The following is a 16,491-nucleotide window of genomic DNA, read 5'->3' as shown; positions in this document are numbered from 1 at the left end:
AGAGTAAGAACTATGTCTTCTTCTTCTTCTTCTGAGTCAGGTAGCGGTAGGAAAGGGGATAAGGGGTCTTCTATCCGGAAAGAATCCGGGGAGAAGACCGTAGAGTATTTTCACAGCATCTTGAGTAAGGATACTGTGATATCCCTACACGAAAAATATTTTTTTCCTGGGGGGAAGGTTGCGATTCCCGACGACCTTCATAGGGCTGACTCGCCGCCGGAGGGTTACGCCACCGTTTATGAAGCCGGCTTGGAATGCGGGCTTCGTTTCCCTCTTCCCCCTGCCTTTGTAGAGCTGCTTGATTTTTTCCAACTCCCTTTAGGTCAGGTGACTCCGAATTCTTGGAGGCACTTATCGGCCTTTGCTGCCGAACTGCGTAGGCTAGATAAGGATCTGTCTCTGAGGGCAATCCTTAATTTTTTCCAGTTTAAAAGAAAAGGATCTTGGTTTTACTTGATCCCTTTACAGCCTTTTAGGGCCTTCTGCAAAACCAAGTGGCCAAAGTGGCAACATCGCTTCTTTTTTTATAATAGGACAGCGGCTCCGGGCTTTCCCTGGAGAGGGCCGAAGTCCGTGATTCCTCATCCTCGGTTAGAACCGTTGGACGAGCTCGAGGGCGAGCTCAATAAGATTCCTATGATTAGGAAGCAGTACCTGGAGTCTGAGCTCGTCAAGGGCGACTTCGTGTTCGACTCCTCGTCTTCGGACGAAGAGACCGAGGGTGAGGAATTCTTTTTTGTGCCTTACTGCTTTTGTGGCGAAAACTAACCTTGCTTTCTTGCTTTTTGGCAGTGAACTTGCTAAACAAGCTCGGTCGCAAATCCTCCGAATCTAAGGAACCGGAGATGCCGAAAACCACCAGCTCGGCGTCTGATGCCGAGAAGAATCCGAAGAGGCAAAAGACCTCTTCGGATCCAAAGAAGCCGGAGTCGACTTCGGCAAGGGGGAAGGGGAGGATTCAGAAACCCCCAAGAGCGCCAGAGAAAGACGTGGTCTTGGCGCCTCCTTCGGAACATATCTGTGAGCCCTTTTTATGGCCCACGGACTTCGCCGAGGTGAATTCTCTTCTTGATTTTCTGGCCTTGCTTTTTTCTTGTATTTTTTGTGGCCCCTCGGTTGACTTTTTCCTTTTTCCATTTTCAGAGGAACGATATGCTCTCCAAGCTCGTCGCCGTTGAACTCTCCAAAGCGTCCAACGATTATGCTGAGATGCAGAGGAAGTTGGCGGCTGCTCGTCACCAGGCCGAACAGGCTAAGGCAGACTTTGAGAAGGCCAGAGCTGCTAGGATCTCGGCCCAGGATGAAGCCCAGTTTGCCAAAAACCAGCTCGTCATCCAGCGAGAGCAGACGAAACGGAGGGATGCTGCCGCCGTGGTGGCCCAAGGGGAGGTTCTCCGTGCTTTCGCGGAGAAACTCTTTCTGAGCAATCAATTTTCGGCCTTTGTCGGTGATCTGCTGAAACTGATGACCGATAATGCCGAGCAGGGGCCCGAAGTCGTCCTGCCGCTGTACGGCCGAGAGATAGCAGCTCGTCTCCAGAGTCTGCCGCTCCTTGAGGAGCTTGCTTCGTCCTCAGTCCTGCTTTCTGCTGACCGAGTTCGTAGTTGCCGAGCTGACCGGGACGAGAATATGGAGGCTATCTTTGCCTCCTTAGGGCCAGTTTCACCCGCTCCAATTTTCCACGGAGAGGGTGAGACCGAGCAGCTTAATCAGCGGACCGGAGACAGGCAGGCCGAGCAAGAGGTGCTGCTGATCGGTGATGGGGGCACCGAGCAGGCTGGGGGGAGCAGGGAGGCCGAGGCTGAAGCTGAGGCAGATAAGGAGAAGGAAGCTGAACCTCACCGAGGAGCCGGAGACGAAGCTGGCGGAGTATGATTTCGTCTCCCTTCTCTTAGTTTAGTTTCTTCCTTCTTGTAAAATGGCCTTGAAGCCCTCGTGTAAAAAAATTTTTTTCTTATGAATGAAAAAATTCTTCTTTCTACCCTTGTGTCTTCGTATAGCTTTCCGTACTCTCTTTTACTCCTGGTGTGGTTTACTACCTGCTCGGTAAAATGAAATGCCGAACTGACATAGCAGCTTTGTATTCTTAACTCTTAAGGAACTGGAGGTACTTCACTGGAAGCGGCTGTACTCTTCCGCTTTAGACGAAGCTGAGAAAAAAGCCATAGCTGACCAGATGAAGAATGACGAACTCTTGGCTTGTTTAGTGAAGCTGGAGGCCGACAATAAGGACTTAGAGTCCGAAAAGAAAGATCTGGAGGCCGAGCTGAATACTGCCGTCGCTGAGAGGACTGCGTATGAGGATTTCATCTGCGGACGCGGGGGAATGAGCATATCTGAAGTTCAGAATCAAGTTGACGAACTGTGGGAGGAGCTTCATGTACTCCGGAGGAACAATGCGCTGGAGAGCTCGGCTTGTCAACAAGTTGTGAAATCATTGCGGCGCTGGGCTTCTCGGTACGACATCGTTCTTTCCCGGCGTCCTTCAATCGAGAGATTCCTTAGGCATTTCCCGCCAACAGATGCTCGCACTCCAGCTCAAACCTCTGATTCACTTGCTCAAAATCCTACTCCAAATCAGCAACGAACTCAGGAGCAACCGGAAACGTCAAGACGAGAACGGACTCAGGAGCAACCGGAAACGTCAAGACAAGGACGGACTGAAGTTCGTAGAGGAGCTGTGATTATGAGTGAGCAAGATCAACAAATGCTTCGTGAAGAGACTCTTCGCCGCCGAGGTGCCAGAACTTCCCGGACTCAAGGAAGAGGCGGTAGGTCGATCAGAGCATCTCGTCGACCTGCTTATTCTTCAGCTGCCCGGAACGCCCGAACTCGGCTTCACGAGGATTTTGTGAATAGATGGCTCAACTTTAGCAACCATGGACAGTAGAATAGTCCTTTGTAATGGCGTAACGCCTTCTCGTAGGGCAGCGGAGTTGTATGCCGAACAAGTTTTAATAAATGAAATCTTCATTTCGCTTCTATCACTGCGTATTTACAGCTCAGCGAAAAAATTTCATCGTGCTCGTCCTCGGTCTTATGAAGTAAACTTCTTTGACCGGACTCGTCCTCGGTCTTATGAAGTAAGCTTCTTTGACCGGACTCGTCTTTGGTCTTATGAAGTAAACTTCTTTGACCGGACTTGGTCCTCGGTCTTATGAAATAAACTTCTTTGACCGGACTTGTCTTTGGTCTTATGAAGTAAACTTCTTTGACCGGACTCGTCTTTGGTCTTATGAAGTAAATTTCTTTGACCGGACTTGGTCCTCGGTCTTATGAAATAAACTTCTTTGACCGGACTCGTCTTTGGTCTTATGAAGTAAACTTCTTTGACCGGACTCGTCTTTGGTCTTATGAAGTAAATTTCTTTGACCGGACTTGGTCCTCGGTCTTATGAAATAAACTTCTTTGACCGGACTCGTCTTTGGTCTTATGAAGTAAACTTCTTTGACCGGACTTGGTCCTCGGTCTTATGAAATAAACTTCTTTGACCGGACTTGTCTTTGGTCTTATGAAGTAAACTTCTTTGACCGGACTCGTCTTTGGTCTTATGAAGTAAATTTCTTTGACCGGACTTGGTCCTCGGTCTTATGAAATAAACTTCTTTGACCGGACTCGTCTTTGGTCTTATGAAGTAAACTTCTTTGACCGGACTCGTCTTTGGTCTTATGAAGTAAATTTCTTTGACCGGACTAAGCTTGTGTCCTAATTTGGCGAGTTTTATCGCTCGGATCGGACTTTCCCTTGTCCTAATTTGGGGATCGGACTTTCCCTTGTCCTAATTCGGCGAGTTTTATCACGTGGATCGGACTTTCCCTTGTCCTAATTCGGCGAGTTTTATCGCGTGGATCGGACTTTCCCTTTGTTGCAGTTCGTTTCAGACGAACTGCTTGTTTCTTAAGCTGAATTGTGGTCTTGTATCCTCCTTAGAAGCTTGGACTCACAATCGTTGGCTTATATATGTTCTAAAAAGGGGATCAGCCTTCGAAGAACAAGATACCTCAGTAACATTTGTAAGAGACGACACGCACATAGACAGACAAAACGCACATAGACAAACATGAAAAACAAGTAAAAAACAAAGAAAGCACATACCCCTAGGACCGAACTAGACACAAGACTGACTGACCGGACTGTCTCTTACAAATGGAACTTCTTGAGGTTGGAAATGTACCATGTTCGGGGTACTTGTTCTCCTGACATGTGGGTCAATTTGTAAGACCCTTTGCCGAGGACTTCTGACACCCGATATGGACCTTCCCATGTGGGTTCGAGTTTGCCCAGCTTTTCTGCTCGGCTTACTTCGTTGTTTCTCAAGACGAGATCTCCCACTTGAAATTGCAGCTTTTTCACCCTTTGGTTATAATACCGGGCTACTTGCTCCTTGTACTTGGCTGCTTTTATGCAGGTCAATTCTCTTCTTTCTTCGGCCAGATCTAGTTCGGCTCTCAGTCCGTCATCATTCATTTCTGAGGAGAAATTTAGAGTTCGGGGACTGGGTACGCCGATCTCAACCGGAATCACGGCGGGCGGGCGGCTTCTCAGGATTGAGACGTGGCCCCAATCGGTCTTGCACCGGAGTCCTTTGAATCCTTTCAAAAGGAGTTCGGCGAGGATGTCCCTGATCGCCAAAAGGAGTTCGGCGAGGATGTCTCTGATCGCTATGATCGGGCTTCCTCCCATCTCCTCGGGATGAGCTGTCTAAAGACCGTTTGCGACGGTCTGCCTCATCGGCACGGGAGAACTGGTCCGCAATGTCCCACATCTCTTGAGCTGTTTGCGGACTGCATTCCACGAGCTTTCTGTAGAGAGCTCCGGGCAGGATTCCATTTTGGAATGCCGAAATGACAAGTAGATCATTGAGATCATCTACTCGTAGGCATTCCTTGTGGAATCTCGTCATAAAGTCGCTGATCTTTTCGTCGCGACCTTGACGTATAGAAAGCAGCTGAGCCGAAGTGATTCGGGCTTCCGCTTTCTGAAAGAACCTCCTGTGGAAAGCATCCATTAGATCTCGGTAAGATCTAATGCTGCCTTGGGGGAGGCTATCGAACCACCTTCTTGCGTTCCCGATAAGCAGCTCGGGAAACAGCTTGCACATATGGACCTCATTGAGACCCTGGTTCGCCATGTTGTACTGATAGCGTCCCAGGAAGTCATGAGGATTCACTAACCCGTCATAAGTCATTGACGGAGTTCGGTAGTTCTGTGGTAAGGGAGTTCGGGTGATATCGTCCGAGAACGGAGTCTTCAATGCTCCGTACATGGCGAACCCGACATCTCTTCGGTATGGAGGAGATGGAGTTCTCCTGTGATTCCGGTACCGAGGAGGAACAGGAACATGTCGGGGTTGAGGATTCTTCTTCCTGGAAGACACGGCACTACTGCGGTAGTGACTTTCATGTCTGGATGAGGAGGGAGAATCCACCGTTTTCGTCTCCGGCTTTTGGCCCTTTTGCAGGAAAATTAAGAACTCTTCCTGCTTCTCGGCCAAAAACAACTTGACAGCCTCGTTCAAATCGGGCTGCTGGGAAGACTCGGTGCGATGAGTCTTTGAGCGGTTTGTTCCTTCTCCGTGAGAACTGGAAGTAGATTTCTCCCGAGGCTGTTTTCCAGACCTGCGGGCTGGACTAGCTTCCTCATGGTTATCACGAACGGTATTATGGGTGTTACGTGATCTGGTATGCATTTTTTTGGTGGAAGAGGATCAAAAACTCGCTTTTATCACAGATTTGGTTCTCTGTTTCCCACAGACGGCGCCAGTGATGGATGGGCGAATTTTTGATGGTAGTAAATGCAGGTAATGAATATAGATCACGACACAAAGAATTACGTGGTTCGATTTACTGAGGTAAATCTACGTCCACGGGAAGAAAGGAGGGCAAGATTGTATTGCTTGATCTGGTTTACAGCTTACAAATACAGACTTGCTATATGATCTTTGATGTCTAGAGAGCTCTCTCTCTCCTTCTGATCTAAGTTCTATTTATACATTGAACTAAGATCGTGGCTTGCATCACCACTAACTAGGTCGTGGCTTACATCACCACTAACTAGGTCGTGGCTTACATCACCACTAACTAGGTCGTGGCTTACATCACCACTAAGTAGGTCGTGGCTTACATCATCAGTAATTAGGTCGTGGATGTCGTGGAGGTCATGAGATCCTGCATGGGTCCACTATCTCTTTGTTTGGTCCGCTATCCTGCATGAGATCCTGCATGAGTTGACACCACTATCTCCCAGTTCGGTCGAATAATGAGACCGAACTGCTGAACTATTGCCGAGCAGCTTTTGCCAATCTGAGAGTAGAGCTTGATTGGTCGGCTTTTACCGAGCTGTAGGCTGGGGCCGAACTCTTTGGTAATGCCGAACTGATACTCTTCCTTGGGGACGGAACTGCTGAGCTATTGCCGAGCAGCTTTTGCCGATCTGAGAGTAGAGCTTGATTGGTCGGCTTTTACCGAGCTGTAGGCTGGGGCCGAACTCTTTGGTAATGCCGAACTGATACTCTTCCTTGGGCTTTGGGCTGATGGGCTGTCACTGCTATTGGGCTTGTTTAGTACGTACCCCATCATTATTCTAACGTACATTTTAACTATGTTGTCGTTCTCACGCCCCCTATATCTATATTTTTAATTCTCGGAAAATTTAAATAGAATAAAAGTGACGTGAATTTCAATTTTTTAATTAAAATTAAGAGATAATGGATCATAAATGACCTAAGATATGCAACTTATCTATCTATATTCTTATAGTACAAGATTTGTAGACAGTGGCATGCATTAATCATCATGTTCTAGTAGTATTTAAATTTGTCGGCAAAATATATGACTCCACATGTTTCTGTTTACGCTCTAAACATAATCTTGGTGTGATTAAATCTGTGGAGATCTCACTTCTTTTAAATTATATTTAGACTCCATTAGCTATCATGCAACTGAGCACGTGGAATTAAAATTAGAATTGAAAACTTCTAAATTCAATATTTAGTAGTACTACCATAAAATATTTAAATTTGAAATTGAATTACGATTCTAGTTCTTCTCAAATTCATAATTTGAGTCCATATAAAAAATAGATAATTGAAAATTTAAATAATAATAAAATTACAGGTTCATACACCACAATAAACACCAACACACATACACACACCTATGCACACTCTTGCACATACATAAACTGATAAACACACCTGCAGACACACACGTACACTTGCACGCACACACATACATATTCACACAACACACACCTAAACCACCCATATACACAGTGCATAATTTCTTTGAAATCACCTTCATATCAATTAAATCGGTTTATCGAATAGAGAATTTTGAATTGAATTATTTCCAATTTAATTATGTGGAATTCTAATACCAATTCATTTTCAATTCCATGTATCGAACGAACTTGAACTATTTGAATTTTTTTTTTTTTAAGGAGGATCGACGATGGTTCCCCATCTACCCCCGAAGTGACTCGGACCCCTGGCCTAACGGTCGGAGGTGAAGCGTCTTACCACCGAGCTGCGCTTCGTTGTCGGGATGGGAAGGAACGAGTCAACCAACCTTTCCCCAAGCACGGGTCCAGACCAGTTAACTGCGCTTCGTTGAACTATTTGAATTTTCTTTGGTAACTTTTATAATTTTCAGATTCTAGCGAAGTTTTATGGAGTAATTTTCTATAATAAACAAACAAATTTGTATTTCTTGATTTTGAGATTTAGTTAATTGTATGAAACAAACAAATCCGTTAGCTACGTGCAACATTAGATTATTACAAAAAAATACTAGTATGATGTACTAGTATTTTTCATTCATTTCAAAAAAAATCATTGAGTATATTTTCTAGAGTGTATTATTTTGGTAATGGGCGGTGGATGTGAAAGCGTATAAATGGATCGATATATAGGCATTGAAATTATATCAAATAGGCTTTTAAATCAAGTTTTATTATCCTATAGTTCTAGTGGGCGGTGCAAGCATTGCAATTTCGGATATATAGTCAAACCGCCAAAATTATGCTTATTAATTTTTTTAAAATTTTATATTCTACTTTGGAGATACAGACATGATAAACCGGATTATATAAATATAACAACAAATATACACTATATGGATCCAAATATTATTTGAACATGACCCAAAACCACCCCTACACACATATGTTTAGAAGTTTAGATACCAATTCTGAAATATAAATATTTATGTATGGGGTCCATTTTCTTTAAATATCAAGTCCCACTACGTTGTAATATTTTTAATATTGCCTAGTGTATGAAAAGATATTTTCACATTTATTATGAATATAGTTGTAGATGGGTCGACTTATCCGAATCTTGATTCTTATTTCTTTGTACATCGTATTAATGAAAAATTAATGCATCGTCGGTTTCTACAAAGTTCAATGTTGGGGACCCTTGATAAAATGTGTATTTTCAATTGAACGTGTAACTTAATTTGAGATAATAAAGAAATATATGTGAATGACGCTACAATAGCCACGTTAAGTAATTTAAATGTTACTACTTTTTCTTATGAGCGTCTTATTTTCTACTATTTCATACCCCTTCCCCGTTTTTTAAAAATAACAACTATTTTCATTTTAGGTTGTTCCTTCAAAATAAAAACTTTAAAATCTTTTTATTTTATGACATGTACCCCACAATCCACTAACCCTACTTCAATACTTTTTCTCTTCTCATCTCCTACTTTATTCATTTTTCTTTTGATCTCTCTTACTTTACCAATTTTTCTCACTTATTTTATTAATTGTGCATTAAAATCCGTACCGTTTCAAATGTTTTTATTTTTTTTAATACCGAGGGAGTATAAATAATTAATTACTCCTCTTAAAATTGTCGCGCCAATAAGGGTGTCCACTATAAGGTGGACACGCCCAATAGCCCCGCCCCAGTTTTTTGTCCATAGCCCCAATTTTTTGTCCATAGCCCCAAAATTTTGTGTCCGGCACTATGGTGGACACATCCAATAGCCCCCAAATTTTATAATCAACTTTAATTTTATAATGTTTCAAGTAATTATGAACAAATTTATCGAGCTATACGTAATTAGAAGAAGCCGACTATACGAATAATTGGAAGTCGACTATAACAAATTCATGTCTTTTTCCTTTTCCTTTTTTTTGATTATTATTCAAAGAATTAAATCTCCCATACAGTACAGTGCTACAGTGTGTTTTCGTCGCCAATTCTCACTTCTCTCTCCATTCGGTTGCAATCTCCTTGGCAGCTGAAAACCGTCGCGGCCTCCCTCCCCCACTATAGGCGCCGCGCCTATAGCCCCCCGCCGCATCCTCGCCCCGCACCCGGCTATCGAGCGTCCGCCGCCTCCCTCCCCCTTCGCCGCGTCGGGCCCCGCTTTCACCCCAAACGCGGCGTCTGCCGCGTCTTCATTATAGTGGACGCTCTAAATAAGTTTTAGAGATAAATTGTGGATAGTGATTGCATGTAGTTAATGCGGCAAATTGTACCACTGGAGACAGGGAGGTCCAAAATTTGAATTTTTTTTTAATTGGCTTTATTATTGTGAGAGTGGAGACAACAAAAAATTATCGATTATTTATGTCTATCTTCTACTAACACCTAACACATATTTTCCGGGCAAGGCCAAATGTTTGAAATGTTTTTTAACTATGTGAACAAATTGTTACAATAAATTAGCAGTTTTAGGTTCATTTTGATTAACCTTATAAGCTTATGATGAAATCATGAAATACAAGTGGAGCTTAGATTTAAGATAATGAGTATGTGATCACTTGAAAAAACTTCTAACGTAGTTTGCGAATTAGGATCTTATTTGCTTGAATATTCTCGTTGTTTTCTTATTAGCATTGAATTTGTAATTAAAAGATATACTCCTGTCGTCCCATGTATTCACACTTTCATTTTAGGTCATAAATTTATGATCGCTTATTTAGTGTAATTAAATTAATATTTTTAAGTGTAATGCAAAATTATTTAATAAGAAAGTGTAATAGTTTGGGACAAACGGAATAGAAAAGTGCGAATAACATGAGAAATAGAGAATATATTTATTTCCCTAACATGCAATTTATGATATACTCCGTATTATATATAGCTCATCATCAGTATGATTTTCGGTATCATTCAATAGACATACTTAATTTTCTTATAACTCCAACAGTATATTAGTAGTATTAGTTTTCCAACTTCCCATATTATTTTTACTATGAAAATGATGTACTTAATGTACGAAATTTGAATAGGATTTCAACCCAAAAAAAAAAGGTTAAAAAATTTACTAATACTAGACATCAAATCGACATCTCAAGGACTTCCGGCATGCCTAGACTTTATGTTGTCGAAAATTGAATGACTCTGGAATGTGGTATTCGGAATGTAGTAATGATTGATAAATATTAATACCACTGATTTAATCATTAAAACATATATATTTCCCCTGAATATGTACAGTACCGTATTATTTTAATTTTGGAAGTTAACAGAAATGAATAAGATATTCAGTTTTGGGCAAGATTTGGTTATTAAAAAATAAGTGGATTTGTGCCGGTAAGAGCATCTGCAATAGCGCCCGTCCCGACGGGCGTCCGCCATTGTACAAAAGTGACGCGGATACGGACGTCCGCTGCGGATACCGGAGTTCCGCGGCGTTCCCGGGACGTCCGTGGCGACGTCCTTGCGGACGTCCGCCATTGCGTTGACCCCACGGACGTCCGCGCGGAAGTCTCGATTATTTTATTATTTTTTCAAAAATTCTATAATTACGGCTCGTTGAATTCCATTTCATTCGCTCCACTTATATTAGCGAGTATCTCTCTCTCTAAATACTTTTCTTTCGAAGATAAATGGAGCACCACGATAGTGATTCCCCCGCCACGAGCAAGTCACATGTACCGATCATTCCCGTTGGCGGAAGTACCCCAATGTCCGCCACGAAGTCCGGAATGGCGGGGATGATGCCCCAACCCCAAATGACGGCGGGGATGATGCCCGGGTACTACAACATGTACTCGCCTTGGTAAGGGATGATGCCCCAAATGCCCGGGGTGAGTGCCGGAATGACCCCAATGCCGGTGATGATGCACGGAATGCCGGGGATGATGCCGCCCCAGATGCTCGGGATGATGATGCCGGGGTGATGTAGGGCTCGCCTGTCACTGATGGGGGAGTATGCAGGGGGTCCCCCAATCACCGGTGGACAATGTCTATCGCCCCTATATGGATTTACTGTCGACAGACAACCCCCCGAGTACTCCTCTCGAGACTCAGTTCACTGGCATCGAGACGTTCTCTTGGAGGAGTTGGGACTATCTCCGATCCGGGATTCTCCCACAGACGCACCAACGACGACAGGGAGAAGGGGGAGGACAAGGAGAGAGAGGGGCACGGGATGGGGCACTACCTCGCCAAGGCAGAGTTCTGGGGAGTACAGTAGCAGTGTTGGTTCCCAAACCCCCCCCCCCGCTGAGGCAGAGTTCCCCACATCTTCATCGTCGGCCTGCCGCAGTCGCCCGGTGGTTCAAAAGTCCGCGGCGCAGATGGCGAGTGGAAGCGCCAGCGGGTCCGCCGAGGCCCAATCGGCAGCTCCTACCCAAAACGATCCCTAGCTCCCCTCACTTGTCCGCGTCGCGCAACATGAAACCCTGTTACGTGCAATGGTTGAATGGCGGACATCGACCGATCGCCATTACAAGTCGTCGCTGAAGGATATCATCAACAGTATGCGGCGCGATTTGGGGTTAGGAGACATGGCGGAGAGTGGCGACGAGGGGACTACTGGCGGGGACGACGAGGGTACTGGCGGCGGGGAATCCGAGGAGTGAGACGACGGTTTTTTTTAACTATGTAATTTTTCTAATAATTATGTATATTTTTTTGTACTATGTATGTTTTTTTAAATAAAGTGGTTGCAATTTCTCCGTATTTATGTCGAAATTTTAATTACGTAAATTATTTAATTCGGTAAATTGTTTAATTTGGTGAATTTTTATTATTATGGAAAGTCCGTCGGGATGTCCTTGGGGATGTCCGCTACTGTGCAGTAGAATGTCCTTATGACGTGGCATGAGGTGTTTTTGGAATATCCGCGGGAATGTTCGACGGGACATCCACACCACTGTGGATGCCCTAAATAGGCCAACAGTAGCTCGACGTGGCAATTTGTATATCAGTTGTATCTGACATTTACACCCATCGCGACATTGGCCGACACCACCTGATCACTCGCTCCCCTATCCACTCCCCCACACGTGCCATCACCACCCCACCTAATGACAAACTCCTATATTTTTATTCAACTCGAATAGTAACTTCCTCTATCCGTCATTAACAGTGAATTTTAAAAAATACTATAATAAAAAAAGGATTAAAAAATTAGTTAGATAATATTAAGTTCGTTTACTAAAAATAGATAAAGTGGTAAATGATATGAATTTTAATACACAGATTGATAAAGCAAGAGAGAAGGAAGGAAAACATGGTAGAAAAATAGTGTTAGTGAATTATGAGATCCACATTTTCGAATGTGCGTAAGATTAGTATTGGTTTAAAACTTTCATTTCTAGAATTAGTCTAATTTTAGTGGATAATCCAAAATAGTAAAATTTGTCTATTTTTTTGGATGAAGTAGTAAATTTTACTTTTATATACTTAATTTTATTAATATAGTACTCTCTTTGATCCATTAAATATGTAAATGTTTACTTTTTGACACTGAATTTTATGTAGTATTCCCATATCCTATAATAGATGGCATACTTGTAGAATGACACGAGATTTTTAGAGATGTTTTATATGTTAGGTCGAGAGAAAAAATAATATTTCCCTCATCTCATAAAAGATATCTCACTTTCCTTTTTAATTTGTCGCACTAAAGATGTTATATTTTCATTTTTAGAATAAATTCTCTCTAACAATAATATGCATATATACTTTCTCTTTCCATCTAACACATAAAACGAAACCTCCTAATATCTCGTGTCGTCCCACAAATATGACATCTTTTGTGAGACGGAGGAAGTGCTATATTTATAATAATGTGTGATAACACTTTATGTACTAACATCTTTTATAGGACAATTTAAAAAGAGTGTAACATCTATTATGAGACAGATGAAGTACTATTATATTATGAGATACTATGACCACAAAATAAATTAAAAGAAAAAATAGAAATAATATTGTTTCTATTGTAATAAATATTTTATTTTTAATTGAATAAAATGAATGAAAAATAATTATAATAATTATTGGCAAACGATCTATGGTCTAAAAATAACAAACTTGTGACAAAGAATGGTGAACAAAGATAATATTTTATTTGTTTCGTGGTAGTGAAGGTGTTTTTTTTAACATGCTATTTAAGTAAAAAATTAAAGAAGTGATATAAGTAAGTGAATAATAAAGAGAAATGAAAAATATAGAAAGATAAAAAAAATAAAATAAGAAATGATGCTATAAAACACACCAAAATATGACTTTACTTTTATAGAATTGAGTGGATACTTTATAGTAAAATGAATTATCTGATGTAAATAATGGTATGTGAAATGATGTCGAATAACCGACTGGCAACGACCGATTATATCATATGATACGATATGAGACCCGGTCACTGTCACAGTATTTTTATGTATCTAAGGGTATAACCGTCATTTGCTCTCGTCACTAAAATATTGAGATTGGAATATTTGCTGGGATATTTGTTTGAGACAGATAGAGAGAGAGAGTGTGGAGTTCAGTGACTCACATCTCAACACTGAGCTTCTCTACGCTGCGGCGAATGCCGGAAAATTGGGCGGTTGTAAACCTAGAGCAGCTGAAATCGTCGAGAATGCAAGATATGCATGGCATCGGAGAAGAAATAGGCGGCGGAGGGAGGTTTATCGGCGCCGGAGATAGGCGGATGCGGCCACACAACCACCAGGTCGTCACGTGCCCTCGCTGCGACTCGCTCAACACCAAATTCTGCTACTACAACAACTACAACTTCTCACAGCCGCGCCACTTCTGCAAGAGCTGCCGCCGCTACTGGACCAAAGGCGGCGTCCTCCGCAACGTCCCCGTCGGCGGCGGCTCCCGCAAAACCAAGCGCTCCAAGCCTAAAACCAATGCCTCCTCCTCCGCCGCCGCCGCCGACGACGACGCAGAGGAAAAATCCACCGCGCAGAGCTCCAGCAGCGAGAGCTCCAGCCTCACCACCTCCGCCGCCGCAGTCGCAACCGCTCCTCCTACATCCTCCGCAGCGGCGGAACCGATCTATACCACGCCGGATTCCGCGGTGATGTACAATTTCGCCGACGCGAGCTTCTCCAACGCGAATCCAATCGCAAACCCTAGCCTCGATCAGCCGCCGTCGTCGGAGGAACAGATCTTCGCGGCGGAGGTGGAGAGCTTCACGGGGATGATGACGTCACCGGAGGAATTGATGATGGGGCTCGACATCGCGACGGGGCCGGAGGGGTTGAAGATGGAGGATATTGGCAATGAGGCGCTGGATTGGGGAAGCGGCGGCGACGGCGGAGATCAAGGGCTGTTTGATCTAACGGCTGGCGTGGATCCGGGTTACTGGAGTCAATCCGACTGGACTGACAATGACCAATCCCTAAATTATCTTCCGTAGTAGAGTACTAATCTCTCATCCCATTATTTATCACTAATTACTGTTATTATTATTATAATTATTATTTTGTTTCACTACACTGATATTTCTTAATATCAAATATTGTTTTTTTTTCGTAGAAAATTGTAAAGGTCATTTTGGTGCTCCAATTGTAAACTATTTACAAATAAATTGCGCTGGTGGGTTGGTTGATAGCAGATTGATTATATAAATGTCTTTTTTAATTTTTCATCGATTTTATATATACTAATACCAATACGTTTACATTAAAACTAGAAATATCCCAACTCCCCTACTTGCATTAAATACAACCTTATTACCTTGATTGCAAGTAATTGATTATAAATTTATTAAACAGATATCTGGTTGCTACCCGTTTAATAAAAGATCCTTGTGGTTGTATTTAGGTTAGGCTCTTGAAAAAAAAGAAAATAAAATGAGAGAGAATACAATTTTACTTTTTTGGTAAAATCTGGTATCTAATTCACATGGTGTTTATTTTTGTTCATTTCGAGTTTTTTCTTGTACTTCTATTTTTAGGCAAAATAAATACGGAAATACTAATAGATCCTTCATGCTTATTTTCAAGTTTTGTCAAGGTACAAATATGTAAGTTCCTTCATATTAGTTGATACAATTATGATTATAATTTATCAATCATTTTTGTGAAAGTTCATCGTAGTTTTTTCTTCAACACTTAGTTCACATATAATATAAATACTACTCCTATACTAGTACTAATAATTTAACCTAATTAACAAAACATTAACAAGTCCCAAAAGAAGTTTTTTTAATGCAAAAACCTCAATCGAAGTTACTCAGTAGAGCTCAAAGTGGAAATATACGTAGTTTATGAATAAAAATCAATTTTCATGATTTCAATGTCTACGCCGACGTGCGAATGTAATTCATCGAATCTTCATTTGAAAATATCCAACTAGTATTTTTTTTAAATACTTAAACAAGAAGTCATTGTCATTTCGATTTTGGTGTTTATCTGAGAGCATCCATAATAGGAAAAACTTTCCCACGACTAGCTAGCACTAGGATTTCCCAAAAATACCTTATGTCACGTCACTAAAACTTCTCACCCCACTGTCACATCACTAGGACATCCCACTACACAATAGTGGATAAGCACTAGGACATTCCGGCGGACAAGCACAATAATAAAAATTCACAAATACGCAATTACGGAATTAAAATTTCGACACAAATACGAGCGGAGAAAGTGCAATAATAATTTTATTAAATAAAAAAAATTAAAATAATACAATGCAGCAAAAAAACAATTTAAACAAAGTTTAGTATGCCTTGAATCTTTATAGTTGCCGCTAGCCAAACGGGGTCTAGAGCCGGATATATAGAGTTGAAATTAAAAAGAAAAAGAAAATGCTCTCGTCCGTCGGGACATCCGTCGAGCACCTATAATAGCGGACGAGCGCTTTATCCGACGGACGAGAGGTCGTCCGTTTGGCTCGTCCTTCACTCGCTTGTCCGCCCCAATAGTGGACTTCCCGGACGGACTACCCGCTCACCGATCGGACGTCCGGCGGGACGTCCGCTATCGTGGATGCTAGTATATATTTGTCCACCACACATATATATTATTATATGTACCCCATATATTTTTCTTATGAATAAAATACTTATCAATTTGCTTGAAATAGTATGCTCCAACTGAAATCAAATGTGATGACATACGTACATTACTTGATTTTAACTAGCCAGGCATATCGACATTTTATTACAAATCTGCCCTAGTGGAATCAACTGTGCTGTTTCTGCATGCATATATCGACATTTTACAATTATGTACAGTAGCTCTTTATTTAGAGTTGAGAATATAATTGAAATTAAAATTTAA

General features: G+C 42.0%; 1 protein-coding gene across 1 annotated transcript; it reads left to right on the top strand.

Moving 5' to 3' along the window:
- Nucleotides 1-13,641: 13,641 nt before the first annotated feature.
- On the top strand, nucleotides 13,642-14,830 carry LOC121763306 (dof zinc finger protein DOF5.4-like). The gene has a single exon (XM_042159301.1). It carries the CDS (start codon nucleotides 13,785-13,787, stop codon nucleotides 14,622-14,624), a length of 840 nt encoding a protein of 279 aa, XP_042015235.1. The 5' UTR covers nucleotides 13,642-13,784; the 3' UTR covers nucleotides 14,625-14,830.
- The last annotated feature ends 1,661 nt before the right edge of the window (nucleotides 14,831-16,491 follow it).

The sequence above is a fragment of the Salvia splendens genome, chromosome 14 (assembly GCF_004379255.2).
Source record: "Salvia splendens isolate huo1 chromosome 14, SspV2, whole genome shotgun sequence".
NCBI lineage: Eukaryota > Viridiplantae > Streptophyta > Magnoliopsida > Lamiales > Lamiaceae > Salvia > Salvia splendens.
Note: the sequence above shows the minus strand (reverse complement) of the source record. Positions and strands in the feature narration are given on the sequence as shown.

What these genes read in the sequence shown, in the direction of transcription:
- LOC121763306 (XM_042159301.1), top strand. Translation starts at nt 13,785, where the DNA reads ATGCCGGAAAATTGGGCGGTTGTAAACCTAGAGCAGCTGAAATCGTCG.